The 24,319-nt window shown below is 36.2% G+C and overlaps 1 protein-coding gene across 1 annotated transcript; it reads left to right on the top strand.

The window, feature by feature from the left end:
- The first annotated feature begins 763 nt into the window (after nucleotides 1-763).
- Nucleotides 764-22,542, top strand: LOC129090591 (solute carrier organic anion transporter family member 1C1-like). Its single transcript, XM_054598240.1, has 14 exons — nucleotides 764-847; nucleotides 6,057-6,198; nucleotides 9,074-9,206; nucleotides 9,936-10,051; nucleotides 10,126-10,272; nucleotides 11,242-11,340; nucleotides 12,610-12,858; nucleotides 13,621-13,785; nucleotides 14,792-14,987; nucleotides 15,211-15,376; nucleotides 16,042-16,214; nucleotides 21,184-21,248; nucleotides 21,494-21,611; nucleotides 22,305-22,542. The coding sequence occupies exons 2-14, from the start codon at nucleotides 6,057-6,059 to the stop codon at nucleotides 22,540-22,542; spliced, it is 2,007 nt and encodes a 668-aa protein (XP_054454215.1). The 5' UTR covers nucleotides 764-847.
- Nucleotides 22,543-24,319: the final 1,777 nt, after the last annotated feature.

The following is a 24,319-nucleotide window of genomic DNA, read 5'->3' as shown; positions in this document are numbered from 1 at the left end:
TACCATGTTTACTCTGCATCAGAACTGTGCTTGGTGAACCTGAGCAGTATAACCACGTTTTGTAATCCGATAGCGTTATTAACAGATGTACATAAATAGCAGCCAGTAAGTCATCAGTGACATCCATTTCCTCCATACCAACTCACATGGCGTGGGCAGATCACTGACAATAGAGTGAACATGAGAGCATATATGAAGCAGCAGTGCTGTCAGTAATGTTGAGATTCAGACACGTTTTCACCCTTTCAACATTGATGGTGAGTAGTTTCCGTCTGGATATTAATCTTAAAGTAAATCAAATATCCTCTTAAGTTGATTTTAGGTTTATTGGTATTACCACACTTCACAAGCCTGGTTTTTGCTTCATAGCGTTTGGTCACATGCTGTCAGTTACCGGCCGAACGATACAACAAAGCATGTTGTTGTTTGTGATATGTAGGAATGTTATCTCAGAGTTCCGGCTTAAAATAATTAACAGTAAATTAAGACCTTTTGTTCTAAAAAAATGCACACGTCACATGTGTCATTACAATGTTTAGTCAGATTTAAGTCTTAAGATCTCTCGAACGCATACAGGGACTATTGTTTGTGTGTCAGTCTCCCCTCTGCTGGCTGATAGCTGTTTGTGTGCAAACGATGAGAAGGGGTCACATGCTTGAATTATCCATTTGCAGGGTTGCATGCAGCGGTGCCAATAAATTGCATTACGTGGGGGAATTCTGCAAAGGAGACACAGAGACGTTTCTAAATGATGGAAGTGGGAGCTGAGAAAGGACGCACACAGGGCAACGGACGCAGTGACGCAGGGGCCAGAGAACCACGCTCGTCTCCCAGTAACAGCCTAAAGGTACACAAGTTAACATTTCTAGGATAAAGGTGTTCCAGTTGACCCAAATTTTCTCGTAGATGGTGTGTGTGTGTGTGTGTGTGTGTGTGTGTGTGTGTGTGTGTGTGTGTGTGTGTGTGTGTGTGTGTGTGTGTGTGTGTGTGTGCTGCAAAGGGGTCACATGCTCTCTTAGTATGTGCGCTTGAATGCATCTCTGTGTGTAGACACCTCTACTAAGTAAATAACCAAATTACAGCTCAAACAGTCACTTCCACAAAGATGATGTGTGTTACCGTGAGGGATGCTGTTGTTTTTAACCAGATAGTTTTTAACCACTCTACCTTAATTATACACAGGCATTTGTAGGATGCCAGAGGAAATTAATCATGATTCTACTTTTACACTGTCTCATACAAGGATAACACTAATGTAGCACATCTGGCAGTATGCATCTGGCAAATATATCAGGCACTATGTCTGGGTTTTCATAGGTTCTGCTGACATTACTAATGTAAAATGCAGACTGAGTGGCCTTCTGTACATATATGCTCACCTTACATGCTAATGGTATTTATGTGGCTCCTGTGCTTTTGACCGATGTTGCCTGTTGATAGTTTAGGACACACACAGGTAATTTCTCACTAGCTGGAAAAGCTACGTTTTTTAAATGCTAAGATGGGTGCCACCTAAACATTTAACTCTAAACAGTCATTTTACTGCCAGCAAGTTGTTTTATTTCTAAACAATAAAAATACACATACTGTATAAGTTATTATGACTTTGCAATAAGTTTTCCACCACACTGCTGCACTATTGTTTGTTAACAGGAAACCCGTTTATTCCCACTTATCTTGTTGCCACTTTTATGGAAAGGCTTTCCTTCTAACAAATTAATTCTGGAAGACTGAACAGTACTGATGCTTTCTTTCTTACTTTTTACTCTCTGAGGATCCACTATCCTTTATTGTTCTTTGTCAAAGACATAATCAAATCTGAGTTCATTTTTGAGCTTGGAATAGCAGACAACAAAACAATCTAACTTCAAGGTGAGAGGTAGGCCTAATGTAGTTGCTGCTCTGGATCTTTCTGTCGTATCACAGGATCTTAAACAGAAGATGGAGTTTGCTCGGTTGTTCTTAGCACTTCAAAGATTTGCCATTCATATTGGCTTTTAGTAATTGACAAAACAAGGTTCATTTAGAAGCTGTTCTGGGCCGTTGATCATATCACATGATATTCAATATTTTGACCTTGAAAAGTTTAAAATATTTGTTCAATATCAATCTGTAAGGTTAAGCACATGAAGAAAGTGGTAAGAGTCAACTGTAACTTTAATGCATGCCAGTAGCTTACTGTCATAAACATAGCTGAACAGAATACTATTGGGCTCTGTCTGACTGTCATCCCTATTTGAACTACATCAACAGGCTACACCACACCAAAGCTTTTTCATCTTATCATTTTATCAAGTTAAAGTAAAAACAAAAGCTGATTTCTTTGTGTTCTTGAAGCAGACGTCATGTATAGATAAAGACCCTCAAAACCCTTTTTTACAATAATGTTACTCTTTTGTCCTCTTGGTGCCATTGTGCCAAAATGTGACGACAATGATCAACGTTTCTTTCTAAGAAAATAAGGCAGAACATCAGTGAATATCATATTGTTATAATTAGACCACCTCAGGCTTTTCCTTTTTCTATTTTCTTTCTCCAACCTCAAACAACCTTCTAAAAAAAAATGGATCAGACAATCTTGTTGCTCCCCCTACATGAAAGTGATGTGAGACAATGGTGTTCAAGCAGCTTATGATAATACAGACTGCAGTGGCAGGACAGGATTGTATTTCTTCTCAGAATTGTTTGATTCTCTGACCGGCTGGGTGGGACATGGCATGGACTCTAATCCTGTGCTCTGTGTTATTTTCAGCGTTTTTGTTGATTCCATCAATAAGACAGAACTTTGGAACAATGTCCCATTTTTTTCTCATTATTTTCTTGCTTCAAATACCATCTCAGAACTCCCTAAACACTTTCGAATCATGTTATGCATTGTATAATACATTATTTTAAAAAAAAATGTACACACTGCTACAAATAACAGAAAACTGTGTGTGTGTGCGTTAGACTCATGATGTTAGTCTGAGCGTAAAAGATGTGTGACATCAATGAGCTAAGTAGAAAAGCGGGTCGCAGGTCAGAAGGAGGCTTTGTTAAGTTTTTCTAACACACGTACTGTGAACCTGTTTTCAATGACCTTTGATCACAATGAGGCCACTGCTTATTTGGCACTTGCTAAACACCAATTAAAATAACAGAATGAAAATCTCACAATGCAAAGCATTGTTGCAAATCCCCAAATGAGCAAGATGTTATAAAGGAAGTTAATTCATTGCTCATGATTTACTCAATAAGGAAAGTATTTACTGTATGCATGCATGCTTGCACGTTAATCCCCCCAGGAAATGCACATGTGATGAGCATGATCTCAACAGAGGTCTGTTTGCACTGATCCCATCATATCATGTAAATGGTATCTTTGTATAAGGATGTACAAGTTTTTACAGCAAATTCCTGATTATCACACAACTTTTGACATACATGCTGAATAGACTTCTACCCATTGCTTCTCTTTCCCTCTGTAACTTTGTTAATGTGGTTTTATAAGCGCTGGTAGCATAGTCAGCTGCCTCTAATTCAACTACCACTAAATGTTCAAAAGGTCAAACTGATTATCTGCACTTTTTGAGCATTTTTTTGTGATATGTTATAGGTTAATACTACCAGCCCTTGTTCTGTCTACGACCATGGTGTGTCTTTGCCTGATCGTTTGCGTAATGTGACTCTCATGTGCGCTGCTTTTCTCATGTCAGTACTGAATGCTCAGTAAGGGGATGGGATGCAGTACAAGAACCATGACCACGGCCACAAACCATTACTTATTTACAAGCATTCAGGAAGACTGAAAGAGATTAGTCTATCTCTATACACAACGGTAAAACGGCTTTTATTCTCCCTTTGTTAAAGGCACATTGGTAAAAAAGGAGCAAGTACTTATATGAAGTGGAATGAGAGTCAATGAGGAGGAGTAAGAGAAACAAGAAAGCATAAGTCAAATAAAGAGAGTTGTGTGGCCATCTGCAGACTACAAATGCATAAACCTGCACAGGCTGAAGTGACAAACTACCCTTATTGTTTACATAAGAGCCTTTATTGCATTTTTTCAAGTTAATACTTTAAAAGTTATTTGAAGTTTTTTTAATTTATTTTTTACAAGGTCACATTTTGTAGGTTCCCCATAAGCATTGTTTAGAACCTGGCCAGTTTTAGACTGGAAATGATAAAAAACAGTTGCTTATCTAATATTATCCTACATCCATCCAGCTATAATTTAATTGGCCTTATTATTGTCTAGCTACAGTTTGTTAGTCTTGAAAAATAAACAGATTAAAACAATTGAATATTTTGGATTGTCATTCCCCAATTGCTTTAATGTTATGCTAGGAATGTTAAGGTGGCTCTTGTGTGTCTGTGTGTGCGTGTTTGTTGTTGGAGCGCTTGTTGCATAAATAAGCATGTTAAAAAAGGTGCTTTGAAGACTTGAATTCGAACTTTTACATATCTATAATAAATTATATGTATGGACATTTTGCTTTGTGCTTTTTGTTATATATTTTGAAAAAGAAATACCTAAACAGAAAATCTGCATGATGATTTGAGCTCTATATGCATTTGTTCTATGACACAGTTACTTATGTATGCTATAAACCAAACATTTCTCTACTACTTAGGAAAGCATGGGCAAATTCAACTTGATTATTTTCTAAATATGTGCCAGGAAGTTGTGTTAACCTGTTTACACACCAAAATCGTAAACATCACAAAGCATACAAATGCAACATGAAGCCACATAACAAACAGAGGATAAAGAAGGAAAGATGGGGATGATAATAATAATAATAATAATAATAATAATAATAATAATAATAATAATAATAATAATAATAATAATAATAATAATAATAATACATTTTATTTATAGAGTGCTTTTCAAAGTTCTCAAGGATGCTTTTCAGACATTTAAAATCATCATAAAATCATCATAATAAATACTTTATTCCTTTTTTTAGGGCTCCACTGAATTTTGTTCTTGAATCAAAAATGTTTCAATCTACAATCACCACCTTCAAAACTTTTCCACAAAATCGAGCAGTGGAACTGTGGTTGGCCTTGGTGAGGTGCCTAGCAATCATATTCTCCATATTACTGTTTTGTCTTTAAACTCCATGATAGCAGTTTTAGGAAATTAGTGGAATCAAGCACTGTGCCGATAAAAATGCCATTATGTTTGTTTAAGTAGATCACAACCCTTTAAGGAATAATTCGTTTAGGTTTGAAAGGAATTAAAAAATGTTCTGGGTAAAAAAACAACTACTCAATATCTCTCAAAGTGTAGAATATTTATAGTCTGTTTTGCTCTAGATTTTGGGACTACTTTGAAGTTAATAAGGAAACTGAATTTGTGTGTTTGTTTATTTATTTATTGAGTTTGTTAGATTGCCTTTGATCATATCTCTGTGAGAAATGATGATCTGGTCCCAGTCACTGTTTAAGGTGGCTCACAGCTTTAAAGTCTCATTATAGCACAATTTAAAACAATCAAGATGAACTTTTTCAGCTATTGGTTGCAAAGTTTGAGCTGCCTGTCACTTTTCCTTTTTGTTGTCATGCATGGTTTTGACTTATTTTATTATGAGGAACATCTATTTAGCCCCACTGCTAATTCATTTGTCTATCTGGCTGTCTTCACACAAATATAAGCCAGTTATTCTCTCATTGTTGGCAGTCCATGCTATCTGACCTACACTTTGTGTTCATCTCCTACCCTCTCATCCCACTCTTCAAGCATTAACCCATCTAAACCTCATTATTGCTGTGATTCTGGCATTTGCTAATCAGCTGAACAGTCGACCATGCAGTGACAGTAGGTTAATGAGCTGGAATCATGCATTGTAGCAACTGTAATGATATCACACAAGTGCTTCTTTTTTTGTTTGTTCCAAGTGGAGAAAACACAAGTGTGAACATCATTCAATCAAGTAAATTGTTTTTAGTGACAATTAGGTTGAAACACTTCATTGTATGTATTTTCATTCTCCTGTGCATATTAATGTAAATTCACTTTCTTTTTTCCCCTTTCTCTCTTTTTTTCTCATCACACTCTCTTCTACCAGATGTTTCTGGTGGCTTTGTCATTTGCCTATTTTTCAAAGGCTCTGTCGGGGAGCTACATGAAGAGCACAATAACTCAGCTGGAAAGGCGCTTTGACATCCCCAGTTACCTAATAGGTGTCATTGACGGGAGCTTCGAGATAGGTGAGTAGACCTGCCAGTCACTGTTGTTATTTTGTTGTTCTGTTCGCAGCCTCCGTTTCATTGGCTCCCCTCCCTTCTCTCTTTCTGTCTTTGGGACGGAAATATGAATGGGTCACTGAGGTATTCAAACTGCAGATAAAGGATTCATCAGGCTTCCAAGATGAGGACAGAGCAGCGTGTGTGTGTACATGTGTGTGCATAGTGAGTCATCGTGTCGAGCAGGGACATCAATGAATCCAAGCTCTCTCTTTGCTGTGGTCAGTCAGACACTAGAATTTGTAGGGTTTTGTTATGCAATAACTTGTCTATGTTATAGTAAAATGGGATATCAGCTGGCATTTAAAATGCATGTAAATCAGCTTCAATCAGTCAGACCCATAATGCAATACTAAAAATTATTAGTTTTGTAAGTGCAACACGAACTGTGCAGACATACAGTATATACAAATATTTTTTTCCCACACTAGTTACAAATTATCTGAGGGACACATAATCTTTTCAATACAAACTTAGGTAGATGCAAAAAGGCAACACAACAAAAAATGGATACAAGGCAATTTTCCTTATCAGAGCGTATTGACTGATATGTTGGTAAAGCGGAATATTATCAGCCAATTTTGTCTCATCCCAGATACTATATATATCCATATATATGTTTGCTTATAAGTAACAAGAAATTGCTGTTCAGAAATGCAAAAGATATGGGATTTTGAAACTGTGTCTGCAGGGAGCTATGTCAAACCTGGTCCAACTGGAAATTAGGAAAATTCTCAAGCGATGAAAATTATAAAGAAAAACTGGAGTTGCCAGACCTCTGTTAGCCTGTTTCTCATCTCTGCTTGAGGCTAGCAGCTCAAGGCTACATCAGTTGCTACAAGCATAACACACACAAATCTGGAATCAACTGTTTAGTTGCATTGTGGAAAATATAGGCGGAAGAAGGAAGAAGAATACATGGAATAAGATTTTTTTTTTTTCACGCAAGCATCAGATTATAATCAATAATCACATTATTATTATTATATTATCCACTTATTAACTACAACATGTTGTAATAACTGATTCACAGGACCAGTAGTGTGATATCAGAACTAAAGTTGGACTTAAATTATTGGACCAAACCAACCAACCTTCACCATACCTTGTGAAGGTATAGCTAGTGAGTAAATCTGGCTTGCATCACTTCTGTATATGTACCACAACTTCTGCACATACTGTATGCAACCTGTGGTTCCTCTTAACACTGTGAAAATCTTGATAACATTCAGCAAAAGTGAGTTTCCAGATTGTCCCCTGACCAGTTTCTAGATCAGTTATGTAAGGATAAATCTATTCAACTAAAGTGTCTTTTCTCGGTTATGAATAAAACCAACCTTGAAGAGCAAGATGAGACCCTGAGACATGATTCATACAAGACAAAAAATGGTTATCCAGTGTCAGCCATTCCATTTCTGTGATTTTGCTGTCAGGGAGGCGGTTTCGGACCATGGTGACACAATAGTAGTGAAGAAGAATTTACATCTTTATTCAATAACATTATAGCGGAGTGTGCAGACTGCTGTTACTCTGATGGAAATTGAGTGTATATGATGGACAGAAAAGGTTAGGACAACACCTCCAGTGCAGTCAGAGTTGAATACCCCGGATCTCTTTCCTTCCGTATCTCGCCATCTCCTGTGAAAGCTGCTTCTCTTGTGTGGCCTAGGCAACAAGCTTTTTCTATAAGACCGTTGCCAGGGTAACATAAAGGCAGAGCAGTGTAAAGAGGGGAGAAAAAGGGAGAGGAAAGCGCAAGAAACAAGAGAGGAGAGCAGAGTGGATAAAAGACAAAGGATGAGAAGAGAGAAATAAAGAATAAAAAAGTAGGAAAAGAAGAGTAAAGTGCTAACGATTGATCCTGCACAGATGATGAGCACAGAAAATTCTAAATATATTTTTATCCCTGGCCATATTGTGTGCCTATTTATCAAAATAAGCAAAGGTATTTTACAAATCGATTCAATCTGCAACTTTTAGAGACAAGGGAGTTGAGTGTTGGGCTCCATATTGAGCTACATTCTAGGCACAACCACTTTTTAGCGGTCAAAATAAATGTGAAGGATTTGATTTAGAACTCAACTTGTAATTGTACACTGCTCAAATATTCTATTTCACTTGGGAAAACTCACAGTATATAAGCTAATGACGCTCTAACATAGAATACTATGTAAGATAAAAGCACTGCTAAGATTGTTTTATACACCAAGGTTACAGATGCACATTTTGCTCATAATTAATTGAAAATGTCTCAATTTTGCTCTCTATCCATCTCTCACATACACGACAACGGATTGTTGAGGGTTTGACGTCATCCCGTCAAATAAGCCTTTACAATAAAAGAAGGTCAAGTTGCATGGCTTACGCTTATCTTTCTAGGCCAGTTTTCCATCTTGTTTATACAATGAAGTTTCCATGTCACTAATAATAGACAAAATGCAATTAAAGGGTGACAAAACAGTGATTGCCATGTGTGATTTGCATTGCATTTGCATTTCTTAATTGTTATGCCATCAGCCATGTTTGCTGCTACATGCTTTAGATAATAAAAATCTCTTGGAGCATGGAGATAATGCATCACGTGTGAGAACACAACCTCATCTGTCTTTCAAACTACATATACAACATTTATAGTCAGTTTCCACCTGGTACTTTTCATGTAGTGCAGAAGTCTTTCTTAATAGGCACATCAAAATGTTTGCGTATACTGTTGTAATGATATGTATGTGCAGTATGTAATGAATATTATTCTGGCTAAGGTACAAAGAGAAAATAACTCCTGCTCTTTCTTCATCATGTGGAGAAAAGTAGCACTAGTACATTTCTGATATTCTCCCAGGTAACCTGTTGGTGATAGCTTTCGTCAGTTACTTTGGGGCCAAGCTCCATCGGCCAAAGATCATTGCAGTGGGTTGTGTACTGATGTCCATTGGCACCTTCATTATCGCTCTGCCTCACTTCATCATCGGACGGTGAGTTTAAAAGAGCCAATGGGCCTGGTTGTTGTATGACTTCAACTATAGACTCATTCTCAGATACCTTTTTATTTTTAAATGTATTAAAATAAACAAAAAGCCTATGAATTAATTTTGATTCAATACAAGTAATGCTTGAGTTTCGAACACATCTATAAAAGCTGCTCTGGAGCTACATAGCACATTTGTTAATCTGTGGCAATTTTGATTTGTTGTTGATGTGATTCATAGCCTTGTAAAAATCTAATTAAAAAACTTGCTTAACAGTTAGATAAAGTCTCATTGACACCACATGAACATCCAATACTTATGGTGCACAACAATTAATGTTTTTAGGGCACACTATTGTTCCAGATGATTTTTATCAATACAACATCAAATTTAGTCTGACTATTTTACATTTTACTATTTATTTATAAAGTCTGAGATAAGATACACAAATTCCACCATTATTTTTCCATAATATATTACTGCACATGTATAGCACTGTTACTGGTTCAGACTACACCAGGTTAAACATATTGCTGTTCCAATGAGTCTTAAATGAAGATGCTTCAGGATGGCTTTGATTTTTTTTCAGCGGGAACTTCCTTACAAACATTTACTTGTCAAATTTACTTCCAGAAAGATTCACGAATTGTTTCCTATAACCAAGTAATCATGATATTTTTTTATTTCATCTTTGTCCTCTGTATTTTAACAGTTCCCTACGTGTTTTGTGTACAGCTATGAATTCGAGACATCGGTGCGGTGGGTAGTGAACTCAACATTAAACCCCTCACCCTGTCCGGTGGGCTCAGACCTGACTCAAGGTGGCAAACTACCTCAAGTGCCAGCCACAGGTGAGCACTTTTACACATAAACACTAGTGTAGACAAGTGAATATGTCTGAGATTGCACCCATCTGTTCCCCCAGGTTGTGAGGGTGACTCCAACCTGTCTATGTGGATCTATGTGCTCCTGGGAAATGTCTTGCGGGGGATTGGAGAGACGCCTGTTCAGCCTCTTGGGATCTCTTATATTGATGATTTTGCTACTGAGGAGAATGCCGCGCTATATGTTGGTAAGGAATATCCCACCCAGTGGCAGATATATACTTAAAAAGTAAACACACTCTATCATTGATTATATTCCATGCACATGATCCAGACAAGTAATTTCAAAAAAGTGTTTATACCTCCATCAAAAATAAGCAGTTCACAGGGGCTCTGTAGAGAAGCAACCTGATGTAAGTTGAACACTACTTAAATTTCTATGCAACAATTTTTGGAAAGGCCTTACTTGGTGTCATAAGATATTTTACAATAGTTTCATAGACAAAGCATATTTTCAGTGTCAGTCAGCACCACAGCACACTGCTGAAACGCTCAAGGCAAAATGCATTCTCAGTCTAAAGGAGCCCAGTAGTGTGGTATTAGTGTCACATCAGCTCTTTTATTACTCTGATACAAAGGTGACAATTCTTGATACAAGAGTACTGCTTCTTTTTATTATTGCTGCTACTCAAGTACTAAAAAGCTTTAAAAGGCATAATAATGTTTGGAGTGCTGAGCAGTCCATAACACTGTGAACAAATGTGCTCTTTGGTAGCAAATCAAATAAGGCAAAGGATGGCAATTTCAGAGTAAAAAGAAAGCAAATATGCATATTTCATGGTTATTGCAGCCCTCATGTGAAGTAGCCAGCACAGCCTTCTTCGGGGCACAAAACAGTATCTCACAATAATGCCTTGTTTGCTGAAAGCCCTGCCATATGCAGTGGTGTTTTGCTCAGATATTAGCAAGGCATTAAATCCCTTGAGTGTTCTACAATTGCAAATCAGTATAACTGTAGAAGAACATGCTTACTTAGCAAATCTCTCTCAAGCAAATGAGGCATTAAAGCAGGTTTAAAACATACATAACAATATGTCTGTACAATTGGTAGTAAATGTTTATACTATCTACAGTGTCTCAGTTGTTAATACATATAGCTAGAATCCTAAACAGTTTGTGTGTTGTGTTTCTCTACTGGTGTGTTTACCATATCCTAGGCTGTGTGCAGACCATTTCAGTGGTTGGACCTGTGTTTGGCTACCTGTTAGGCTCCCTTTGTGCCAAAATCTATGTGGACATTGGATTTGTAAAACTGGGTGAGTTTAAACAGAAATACATGTCTAAATATTTTAAGGCCACACCATTATGTGAATTGGCTGACTGTTTGTATCATAATTACCTACCTTTTAATAGATATATTTATCAGTGAACAACTTGTCAACTCTAAAACCTGTAATGGGGTCACGACTCAGACATATACAATAAAATAATTCAGATATGATTTTAGTGTAAGTAGAATTCTCTGAAGGCCAAAAATTAAAAGTTATTTTTCGAGGAATACAGTTGTCACAGGATGAAAAGCACAGGTATAAGTAATAAAATGAATGATGACTGAATATTTTCAGGGTCCTGGTATATTGCATGCTGTCTCACTGTCAGGACTTGCTGGGACACTTAAATAGAACAGTCATGGGTAATGTAATTTGTAAAACCTGAACTTTTCCAACCATTACAGATCAAAATGTCTGCTCTGAACAAAGACCTTTTCATTCATAAAACTCGAACATGATAAAATCTGATATAATTACAGGTGGATAACAGGCAGTATATGTATGGCTCACAGACCCAGAACAGGTGTACAGGATTAGCATCAATTAGCTAATGAACAAGGTATGGTGGGGGATAAGAAGGACAAAGCCCAGTGATAGGCTACAATCAAATAGAGTGCAGCAGGGGGAGAAGGAGAACCAAGACAGACAAATAGAAAAGTAGTCAAAGAAATGAACTGAAGAAAGAATAGAAGGGGAAAGTAGAGAGAGAAACACAGGGAAAGGGGGTGTAACCAGCAACAGATAGTAAAATAAAAAAAGAAGGAAGAAAAGGAGCCTCAGAGGAAAGAATGCCTGATTGTCATGTCAGAAGACCAGTTAATAAACCAATTAATTAAAATTCCCTGGTTATAAAAATAGGTATATTAAATAAGTTACGGCCATAAAGGATGACTGTTCATTGCTGCTCAAATGAAACAGATGAGTACCGACAACACAATTCCATGTTGGGCTTTTTGTTTCAGAAAATGGTAACTATGATAAGGGTGATTACTGGTTGTTAGGGCTGTTCTGATGAACTCAGTTGTGCCTTATGGGCAAATCTTCCCTGATTTGCTTCATCTTTGCATCCTTTCATTTTGATATCCAATCAATTAGTGATAGTTCAGTAAGCTTTAGAAAGCCTTCAAAGAAAGTATAAACAAAAATGCATATCATAGTATAAAATTGTCCCAATAAACCATACAGGATCTGTGTTTGTCCATATGTGTATCACTGAAAATTGATTACATTTCATCATCTTCACCCCCAACACAGAAACCATCACCATCACCCCATCAGATTCTCGCTGGGTGGGGGCCTGGTGGCTGGGCTACCTCATAGCTGGGGTCATCACCCTGTTCTCTGCTATCCCATTCTGGTTTCTGCCCCGCTCAATACCCATATCCAGGCCCCAGGGCCCAGAGAAATGCACGCCAGAGCAGACAAGTTTCATTAAAGACCCCTCTCTTCTGAAACACAAGTATCCCGCAGACGAAAATACTACTTTCATAGAGATGGCCAAAGGTAAGGATGGATTTAGACGTTTGTAGTCATTTAACAATAAGTGTAAAATGTTAATACTTGTCAGAGCTGAAAAACTTTGTTCTCTGGAGGGCTATTCAGAAAAAACATCAGAATCGTATAAAGAATAAAAGTTCAGCACTTTAAAACAATGGTATATATTGTTGGATTGGATATAAGTGTAAAGCCCCTTAAAGAGCAGTTGAATAAAATGTTTTTGATTGTTTAATTTATCTACAAAGACAAGTGTTTGCCATCACAATAATTCACAATATTGATATAATCGCATCAAAAATCTACAACAATTGCAAAGCCAAATTAGAGTCTTGTTCACTGGCGCATTACCAGGTTTGTTGAAGCGTTACCGCTAGCAACTGTCTATCAGTGGAATAGTGTGAAACCAACAGAAGTGTGTGAATTGTGACGACCATGTGCTTGAACACGCACAATACAAACAGAATGCAGACCCACTCATAAAAACATTGTTCCTAGTGCCCCAAAACTCCATGGGTTACCTTTAAATTTAAAGTCACACATACTGTAGCGGGCATAGTGTTTTTATTGACACTGATGTTTTCAAGTTCTACACGTATTGGCTTAATTAATACTCCTTCACTTCCTACTAATTCATGTTGACAGAAAGGCAAACTTTATATAATAGCAGTAATCAGAGATTTTAACAGTCGGTAGTCACTATTAAATAGGGATATTGCATATTTACTTTTGGACAGGTGTTTTTAAACTCATATTTTTATCCCTCTACAGACTTTATTCCAACCCTGCGAACTCTGCTGGGACACCCTGTGTATTTGATCTACCTGTGTGTGACAGTCATCCAGCTGAACTCTCTCATCGGCATGGTCACCTACAAGCCCAAGTTTATCGAGCAGCACTTCAGGCAGTCTGCCTCAAAGGCCAACTTTCTCATGGGTATGGCACATGTGCCCTGTGTCACATCAATTATTTGTGTATTACAACATGGAAAATCGGCACATAACAGACCCAGGGAAGTCTTTTCTGCTTGGATAACTTTGTATTGGAGAAAGAGCTCTTCGATGTGCCTAGTTAACTCAAATAAATTTTCGTGTTAAGTATGTTAAAAAGAGCAAAACTTTTTGCACTCCAGTAGGACGACAGGTGCATAGAAGAATACCTTAGGTAGACAATATAGAACAAAAAACTCCACCGCACACTGTCTTCTTCACTTGCGTATAAATATATTTTAGTACCGTTTTGGTACGTAGACCTTCATCAGGTTTTAAGTATGTTAACAACATACACTGTGAAGCTTACATATTTAACATGTTTATAATTCCAAATTCATGCGGTTTTCAACTTAAGTACAGGTCAGCATTGTGTTCCTAGTTAATTTATGTTATTTTGCATTTGCTGAGTGAAGCAGAAAAAGACAGATGAAAAGGGGATATCATTAAAGAATGGAGGACTGGGTCCGGTCTGTAATTCAGTCTACTAACCGCAGAAGCTGCAGAGAAGTGAGGTTAGTGGATATGAAGAGTGGTTTGCATATACAATGAAATATCTAATGACGCTGATAACACAAGATGAAAGTCTCTACATGTGGTCTCATCAAAGGAGATGCCTGCACTGAATAGACCGGCTGCAAATGAAAGAGAATGAAATATTAGTGACCAGAGCAAATTACATGTGTGTAGATAAAAGAGCATGTCCTCACATTGATGTTAAATTAAGGCACAAAAGAAGAGACTGAAAATATAAAAAGGGCGGCTATTTTTTGATCAAGGCAACTTGGAATTCATGAAGTCTTATTTAACCCCTCTCGGTATAAGCAAGTGTGATCTTTGAGACTATATCAAATTATATTGTCTGTCTTTTTCCAATCCAGATGAAACTTTTGAAGCCACATTTCATTTCAGATAATATTGCTCTTGTGTTTTGCTATCACTCTTAATCTTAGGTGTAATCAATATCCCAGCTGTGGCCCTGGGGATGTTTTCTGGAGGTCTACTGATGAAGAGGTTTAAGCTGAACATCATGGGGGCAGCCAGGTTTGCCTTTGGCACATCTCTGATCGGTTACATCCTGTCGCTGTTCTTCTTTGCAATGAGCTGCGAAAATGCCATGGTAGCCGGTGTGACACTTTCATACAACAGGTGAGTCACAGAAAATCACATGGTGTGTTGGGGTTTCTGTTTTCAAATTAAATTATTATTCCAAATTCAGTACTTCACAGTACAATTATGAATACCAAGTAAGGTGTGTAAAAATTAAACTAAGATTTAGAATTTGGACTAAAGTTGATCATATACAGGTATGTAATGGCATATTAAATGATTTTCCCTCATGTGTACTTTTCTCTCACTCTATTCTTTCCAGCATGGATAGGACATCTTATGACAAACACTCAGCATTCGCAGCCTGCAACTCAGACTGTTTTTGTTCAACGAGTGATTGGGACCCCGTCTGTGGAGGGAATGGAATCACATATGTTTCTCCCTGTCTTGCTGGCTGCAGCACCTCTGCTGGCTCAGGGAAAAACACAGTAAGTTGACAAGGTACTCAAAATATAAGAAATATTACACAATGTAACATTTATTTCTGGTATTAAAATGGTAAATGGACTGTACTTGTAGAGCGCTTTACTTCCGACCACTCAAAGCGCTTTAACACCACATGTCGTCATTCACCAATTCATACACTGATTGCATGGGCTACCATGCAAGGTGCAACCTGCCCATCTGGACTATCCAACCATTCATAACCATTCATACACTAGTGGCATAGCCTGCGTGGGCCAATTGGAGTAAAGTGTCCTGCCCAAGGACATTGAACCGCCAATCCTCTGATTGAAGGACAACCCTGCTCTACCACTGAGCCACACAATACTATTGTATTAGATACTATAGTTTTGTGCATGCTGGATAGCACGACTTTTGCAGGTCCAAAATATTGGTACAAACCTTAAGCTAAATGTTATGTGTGGCATTTGTTGTTTACAAGTGACATATTTTCTTTTGAGTTATTTAATTTTCTTATCAATGAGATCCCATAATCTTTTAGTAGATTATGTGAGTACTATCAAAGGAGCCATGTTGTCTTTAATGTTAGCCACATATATGAGTGTTTGTTAATATACAGTACGTGCATATGTGTGTCTATTCTCTGCTATAGATGGTCATGTGTGTGCGACTATGCGTGTCTCTCCAGGTCTTCTCTAACTGTAGCTGTGTTGGTGTGGCTGGTAATTTTACGGCCAGTACAGGTCAGTGCCCTCACAAGGACGACTGTGACAGGATGTTCCCGTACTTCCTGGGTCTCTCTGTCGTCACTTCCTTTATCATCTCCCTTGGTGGCACACCAGGCTACATGATTCTCATCAGGTCAGATTTAAATATAAAAAATACTGTAATGAAAATGGACTTTAAAGTTACTACATTACAATCAATCACACTGCTACAAATGGTCATGTTAGCTTTAATGCCATCATGTCCATTTAGTCTCTGAGGATTTTTCCCCAATTCTACCCCTTGTTAAATCAATTTTAATTTGGGCATTGATGATGGATCCTTTGGAGCTGTGTTAGTCAGTGCTGATTTCAGATGCTCTTTTATAGCTAGCAAATGTTGCTAACTAGCATTCCACTTAGTATGGCCCATATTTGTAGTTATGTTTATTTAGTTAGAGTTCTTCAGTGACAGTCGATAGCATTTCTCTTATTTATCTCTTATAATCTTTAACTTGATTCAGTTTCTTTGAAAAAAAAGTAATCTTACATTAATTTACTTTATTTGTGCATACCCTACCTCTACTGATTATTGCTTGCATATTTCCAGAAATTAATCATTTTAGCAATCAAAGCATTCTGAGACATGATTTGGGCAATTCATGGCTGACTTACTGTTATTGGCAATGGGTACATTATGTGTGTGTCTTTGCGTGACTTCATGGAAATGGTTGAGTTACAGACTGGAAAGTAGAAAGAGCATCTGTGGTCTTTTTGACTTGCTGATTTAATAGTGAGAGCACATTTCCCTACAGTAATTAATAACTTTTATGCTCCTGAGAGCATTGGTAATATTAGCTGCGATACAAGCATTGATTCCTACGAACAAAACACACCCTGTTGAGTTATTCTAAAAGCTACAATTCAGTGAGGTTAGCAGAATGAAAAGGTCATAGTATAGTATGTTCAAAAAAAGTCATAAAAGGTCATAGTATAGTATGTCACAAAAGTAATGTAAAAGTAATAGTATAGACAATCGAAAAAGTATTGTATGTCAAAGAAAGTCATAGTATAGCATGTCGAAACAGTCATAGCATAGCATGTTAAAAAAGTCATAGTATAGTAGGTCGAAAAAAAGTCATAGCATAGCATGTTAAAAAAAGTCATAGTATAGTATGTCGAAAGAAATCATCAAAAAGTCATACTATCGCATGTCAAAAAAATGTATAAAAAGTCATAGTATAGTATGTCAAAAAAGTCATAGAATAGCATGTTCAAAAAAAGTCTTAAAAAAAGTCATAGTATTGCATGTCGAAATAAGTCATAATAAAGTCACAGTACAGCATGTTGAAAAAGTCATAGTATTGAATGTAAAAAAAAAGTCATAGTATAGTATGTCGAAAAAAGTCACAGTATAGCATGTTGAAAAAGTCATAGTAAAATGTAAAAAAAAAAAGTCATAGTATAGTATGTTGTAAAAAAGTCATAGTATAGCATGTCAAAAAAGTATAGCATGTAATAGAATAGCATGTTCAAAAAAAGTCATAGTATTGTATGTCGAAAAAAATTATAAAAAGTAACAGTATTGTATGTTTAAAAAAAGTCATAGTATAGCATGTTGAAAAAGTCATAGTATTGAATGTAAAAAAAAAAGTCATAGTATAGTATGTCGAAAAAATAAAAAAGTCATAGTATTGCATGTCAAAAAATAAAAAAGTAATAGTAATAGCATGTTCAAAAAAAAAGTCATAGTATAGCATGTCGAAAAAAGTCATAAAAAAGTAACAGTATTGTATGTTAAAAAAGTCATAGTATAGTATGACAAAAAATATCATCAAAAAGTCATACTATTGCTTGTCAAAATTTTTAATAAAAAGTCATACATTACATTACATTACATTACAGTCATTTAGCAGACGCTTTTATCCAAAAGCGACTTACAGTCAGTAGTATATTACATATCATTCACCCATTCAAACTGATGACAGGCTACCATGCAAGGTGCCACCATCAGACTCTAACTAACATTCATTCAATCCAGTCCACACCGATGGCAAAATAAAAAGCCTTCGTATAGATGCAACATTGGGGTTAAGTGTCTTGCCCAAGGACACATCGATGCCGAAAAAAAGCTGGGTATCAAAAAATGAACCATGTCTGATTGGAAACTACCTTGCTCTCATACTATTGCTTGTCGAAAAAATTTATAAAAAGTCATAGTATAGTATGTCGAAAAAAGTCATAGTATAGCATGTCGAAACAGTCATAGTATTGAATGTCAAAAAAAGTCATGTCATAGCATGTCGAAAAAAAGTCATAGTCATAGTATAGCATGTTAAAAAAGTCATACTATTGCTTGTCGACAACATTTATAAAAAGTCATAGTATAGTATGTTGAAAAAAGTCATAGTATAGTAAGTCGAAAAAAATCATCAAAAAGTCATACTATTGCAAGTCGAAAAAATTTATGAAAAGTCATAGTATGGTATGTCGAAAAAAGTCATAGTATAGCATGTCGAAACAGTCAGTAGCACTTAAAAAAAGTCATAGTATAGTATTTAAAAAAAAAGTCATTAAGACCAAAAGATTCAAGATTATTTATTGTCATTATACAACACGGATGCAACACAAGAAAAACATAAACAACAAAATATTGCCTTCCTGTAATGCATTTTTTTCAATTTGCATCATAAGGAATTTTAACAGCAGCAACGAAAATCAACATATCAGCACTAAAATTTGACATCAGGAAAACATTGACCATCAATTTTGATTACGTTTGAGCACAAAGCATCGTAAAGTATACACAGAGTCCTGCTGTCTGCCACTGCAGCTGGCATGAAACAAGGATGCCAGGTCTCTGTAAAGACGAGATCATAACAGTTACAATCCTACCGTTGCTGGGTTAGACTTAAGTCTTTTTTTTTTTGCGACGGGACATTAAACAGCCAGGAGTAGGCTGGGTAGTGGAGTAACCATAGATCATCACTGGATTGGCTTAGCTTCCATCTCGGCTCTCCTCCCTGGGGAAGTTTGTTGTCGTTTGGTCTAGCAGGTTTTGCTGGGTGGCCAGCCGTGTGCAGTGATCATCTCAAACTCTGCTGCATTCAACTGAATCCCCCCGCTTCCTTTTGCATGTTGAAAAGTCATAGTATATTATGTTGAAAAAAGGACTAAAAAAAGTCATAGTAAGGGAGGTCGAAAAGTATAGTATGTTGAAAGAAGTCATAAAAAGTCATACTATTGCATGTTGAAAAAAATCATAAAAAAGTCATAGTATAGTATGTTGAAAGAAGTCATAAAAAAGTCTTACTATTGCAATTTAATTTTTTTTTATAAAAAGGCATTATATAGAAAAACTCATAGTATAGCATGTAAAAAAGGCATAGTATAGCATGTTGAAAAAAAATCACAAAAAAGTCATAGTATAGCATGATAAAAAGTCATAGTATAGTATGTCGAAAAAAGTCATGAAGTCATAGTATATTATGATGCGAAAGGTCATAGTTTAGCATGTCGAAAAAACTTTATAAAAAGTCATAGTATAGTATGTTGAAAAAAGTAATTGTATAGTATGTCAAAAAAGTCATAAAAAAGTTATAGTATAGCATGTCGAAAAAAGTCATAATATAGCCTGTCAAAATAAATCATAGCATAGCATGTCGAATAAAAGTCATAAAAAAGTCATGAAGAAGTCATAGTATAGTATTACGAAAAAGTCAGAGTATAGCATGTCGAAAAAAGTCATAGTTTAGTATGTTGAAAAAGGTCATAGTATGGCATGTCAATAAAAGTAATCACAAAGTATAAAAAGTCATAAAATAGTATGTCTAAAAAAGTTTTTAAAAAAAAGTCATAGTATAGCATGTAGAAAAAATAAGACATTTCATAATAAATAACATGATAGTATAGTCTTTCATAAGAAATGTCATAAAAGGTAGAAAATGTCATTAACTTTTATTCATCTATTCACCAGGGATAGTGCACATCAGTCAACATTTCAGTTTCCACCTCAATGTAAATGAGACAGAGTTAGCTAGAGAGCTAATTTTCGACTATTGCCCTTGGGCAGGTTATTACAATTTAGTAGCCTAATATTATCAGTAAACATCAACAGTAAATAAATTTCATGATGAAGTCATAGTATAGTCATAAAAAATGTCATTAAGAGTTCGTAGTATAAAATATGTAATAAAAAGTCATAGTATAGTATGCTTTTAAAAAATTATAAAATAGTCACAGTATCGTACTGTACTATATGTTGACGTACTGTATGTTAAAAAAATAATAAATGTGTTAATGTATAGTATGTCATAAAAACATAATTAAAATGTCATAGAATAGTATGTCATGGAAAAAGTCATAGTATCATATCTTACCAAATGTTATTAAAAATCTCATAGTATTTTCTATACTATGACATTTTTTTATTCATTATTTTTACAACATACTGTATGTTATTTAAAAATTCATGAAAGAGTTTTTGTATAATACGTCATATTAAAAAATGTCATAAAAAAATGTAAGTCAGTATGTTACAAAAATGTCATAAGAAGTCAGTCTACATTGCGACCTCCGGCTCACCTGGTAAAACACCATGTACGCCCTGGTTTGATTCCAACCTGTGGCCCTTTGCTGCGTGTCACCACCTCTCTCTTTGCCAGCTCTCGCTCTAAATCTCCTGGAATAAAGGCAATAGTATGTCATAAAAAAATCACCTAGTACAGTATGCCATAAAAATTTTAATAAAATAAAGTCATGGCATAGTATTTCATGAAAACGTCATAGTAAAGTGTGTAATAAAAATGCCATTCAAAAGTCATAGTATGGCGTAAAAGAAACACTTTTAAACACACACAATCTCCTAAAGCCATATCAGCTGATCCTGTTCGAATCTGGAATTTCAGTACAATACAATAATGTGCTCCTTTAGCATGGAATAGTTGAACATGCATTGTTGGAAGATATTGGTTTGACTAAAATCGGTTTCGACTAAAATCCTTAAATAAATATTAGTTAACCTTGAATGTGTTGTGTTTAGTGTTGTTTAGAGAGTATGATTGACATTTTCTAACCATTTTTTTACGCTATTTCCTGAAAAATGTCTGCAATTTCTCTTCATTAAGGTGCATCAAACCACAGCTAAAATCTTTGGCGTTGGGTTTCCATGCTCTGGCAACACGTACCCTCGGTATGTCTCCTTCACAACATATCCTTCATCAAGCATGTTCAAGTGGTTCAGGGTTAAGATGCAAACTCTGTAAATGGGTTTCCATCTTTCTTCCAAACTTTTCTGTCACTTGAACTACCAGATACAATAAAGAAATGGCTGTTTCAGTCATACTTGACTGTTTATTCTGACTGCTTTGAACAGTAGAATCTATCATATTTTATTCTTGGGGATTTGGTTGTGAAAATATGTTTTTGGTCTTACAGCAGGGATCCCAGCACCGATTTACTTTGGAGCAATCATTGACACCACATGCCTAAAATGGGGTCAGAAAAGGTGTGGAGGCATAGGAGCCTGTAGGATCTACAACACCACTGCATACAGGTAGTGCTAACCTTTTTCAGCACATGGCATTCAGAGTTTTATGGATCTTTCATTTTCTGTATTTGTAAGATTAAGTTAATATCATACTTTCAGGCAGTCTACTTTAGGCTCAGACTTTTTATATATTCTATGTGTTATAATATGTTATGTGGCAAAGACCTACGACATTTAATTTAGAACCGATTTGAACAAAAATAACCAATAAGCGCCATGATATTGCCCTGTTAGGCAGTTCTGTTCATTTCTAACTGATACATTTGATTGCAATGCAAAGGATGAGTAATATACCATACAAATCTGGATGGTAAACTCATCTGCCATCTGACTTTTTGTTACAGTAGCTTTAACTTGTGACCACTGTCCCGCATTGCATTAAATCCATGCTCCCTCTGGGAGTCATAACGCAAACAAAAACACACAGAAATATATTTAGATTTAGTAAAACCGATAGCATTGTCCTTGATGTCCCCTTATAAAAATCCATAACTCGATCCCTATAACTCCAGAACTTGCCTGAGAATCATCAAGTTTATCAACATAATCTGGTGATAGATGTCTGTTCATCCGTGGGTACATTGTTGTTATTTAGCGTTTCTGACACGTATTTAGCAATTTCTCTCCCTCATTTCATCTATCCTTGTGTATTGTCAGAATAAACCCAATCAGTTATAGTTGAACATCTTAACTTCTCAGGATAGCATACCTGGGTCTGACTCTGGGCCTGCGGACTATCTCGTTCATTATTTGCATCCCGGGCTTCATTCTACTCGGTCGACAGCTGAGGGAGGAGGAAAGAAATGCCATCCACGGTGATCTGGCCAATGGCGGAACAGAGCTGGAGGCACTCAGGAAGGAAGAGTTTGTGACTTTGAATTCTGACCAATCACAACAAACGCCAGACAACAGCACAGACAGGGAGACACGTCTGTGACAGATCCAGCAGAACTAACTCACCTTGTCTCCATCTCTCTCTCTCACACACACACACACACACACACACACACACACACACACACACACACACACACACACACACACACACACACACACACACACACACACACACACACACACACACACACACACACACACACACACACACACACAAAATGTTCAGGGAATCACATGTTGTATCTGATCATCTCATATAAAGCATAAATTCTATATTTGTACTACTAAACCTGTGATGGCTTTGTGAATTTGACAGAAATTTGATATAGCTGAAATATTTCTTGAATGTACATGCTTTTATTATTTTTTTCAATATACCAATATTTTTTTCAGATTGTAATGGTTGCACAAGCAATTAGATGGGAAATGTGACTTGTGTAGACTACTACCAGCACTTATAACGCTGCCTCTTTGGATTTTTCTTTCAAATTAAGTTTTTCTTCCTGAATACAGAAGAGGAAAAGTGGCCTTATACACCAAAGTTGTGGCACTAAATTTAAACAAAGAAAAGTATAATTAAGGAGAGGGAAATTAGGCCTTCAATTGGACAAGAAGTAGGGATTTATTTTTCTGAGAAAAATAGAAAAGATAACACAGGTTGACATATGTGCCTCATTCCCTCAACAGTTACCTCTGAATCATGTCTCACATTTTGAACTGATATATGTCCTGTTTCATTTTGCTTTGACTCATCTCAGTGAGTCTTAACACTCGCTCAGAAAAATATGTTTAATTTCTGACAGACTCTAAAAGTTTTGTGTATTACTTTAAGCCCAAAGTCCGGTGTGATTGTATTGCAGTTTGTGTTGTGCGCTTTCTGGATCTGAACTTGTTCCTTTGGTACTCAAACTTACTAAAAATGGAAATTGTATTTGAGTGAGATTTGCTTACCTGTTTGTCTAGTGGAAGCTTCTCCATATTTGTATAATTTCATCCAGCACCAGGCCCAATTAACTCACAAATAAATCTGGTATTATTGAGGAAAACATTTTTTATAACAAGAACACACAGCACATTAAACTAAAATTGATTGTTAGGATTGGAATGAATTTGCTCAGAATATCTCAATGCACCTCAGCAGGCTCTGGTATAAAACAATAATATTAGTTGAAACAGATGGCTGAGGAGATTGCTTGCTCTTGTGTGTGTGCCATATGTTGTGCCTTTAAAAAGGCAGATATGTACTGTTGCGACAATGATAAAATATATCACCACAGGAAACGTGCATTTATGTTATTGATGTATATAAGCTCTGACGATATGTTTCACTTGTCAGGCTATTTTAGGTTTTTTGTTCGTATTTCTGAGTGTGCATGAACTCCTGTGCCAAATCCTTCAAACAACAGATCATGGTCTATTCTCAGGTTTTTAATGTCATTTTTATTCTCATAAACAACCATCTCATAATCAGAAACCTCTTTTCTTGAAATCTGTCAAAAATAATTTCTGAAGCAGAGATTATTGACTAGCTACTGTATCTCAAAATAACAGTTTATTTTCTAAGTGTTTCCTTTGTCTTTGTAAATGTATAGAATATCATCATTTTTAAGACTTTTCCAAAATGGAAATGTACCATTTTGTTAACTTACACTATGTGGTGACTGCATTGTCTTTTCAATTCAGGTTTAGTTTCAGGCCCAGGTAGCCACAAGCACAGACTCAGAGAGGAGATGTGTTGAGGAAGGAAGTCATTATCTCAATAATGTAAGGCATTTACTTGCATTAAAAAAAAAAAAAAAAAAAAAAAAGAATGTAAA

The sequence above is a fragment of the Anoplopoma fimbria genome, chromosome 1, assembly GCF_027596085.1.
Source record: "Anoplopoma fimbria isolate UVic2021 breed Golden Eagle Sablefish chromosome 1, Afim_UVic_2022, whole genome shotgun sequence".
Classification (NCBI taxonomy): Eukaryota; Metazoa; Chordata; class Actinopteri; order Perciformes; family Anoplopomatidae; genus Anoplopoma; species Anoplopoma fimbria.
The sequence above is the reverse complement of the archived record's forward strand: the minus strand, read 5'-3'. Positions and strand labels throughout refer to the sequence as shown.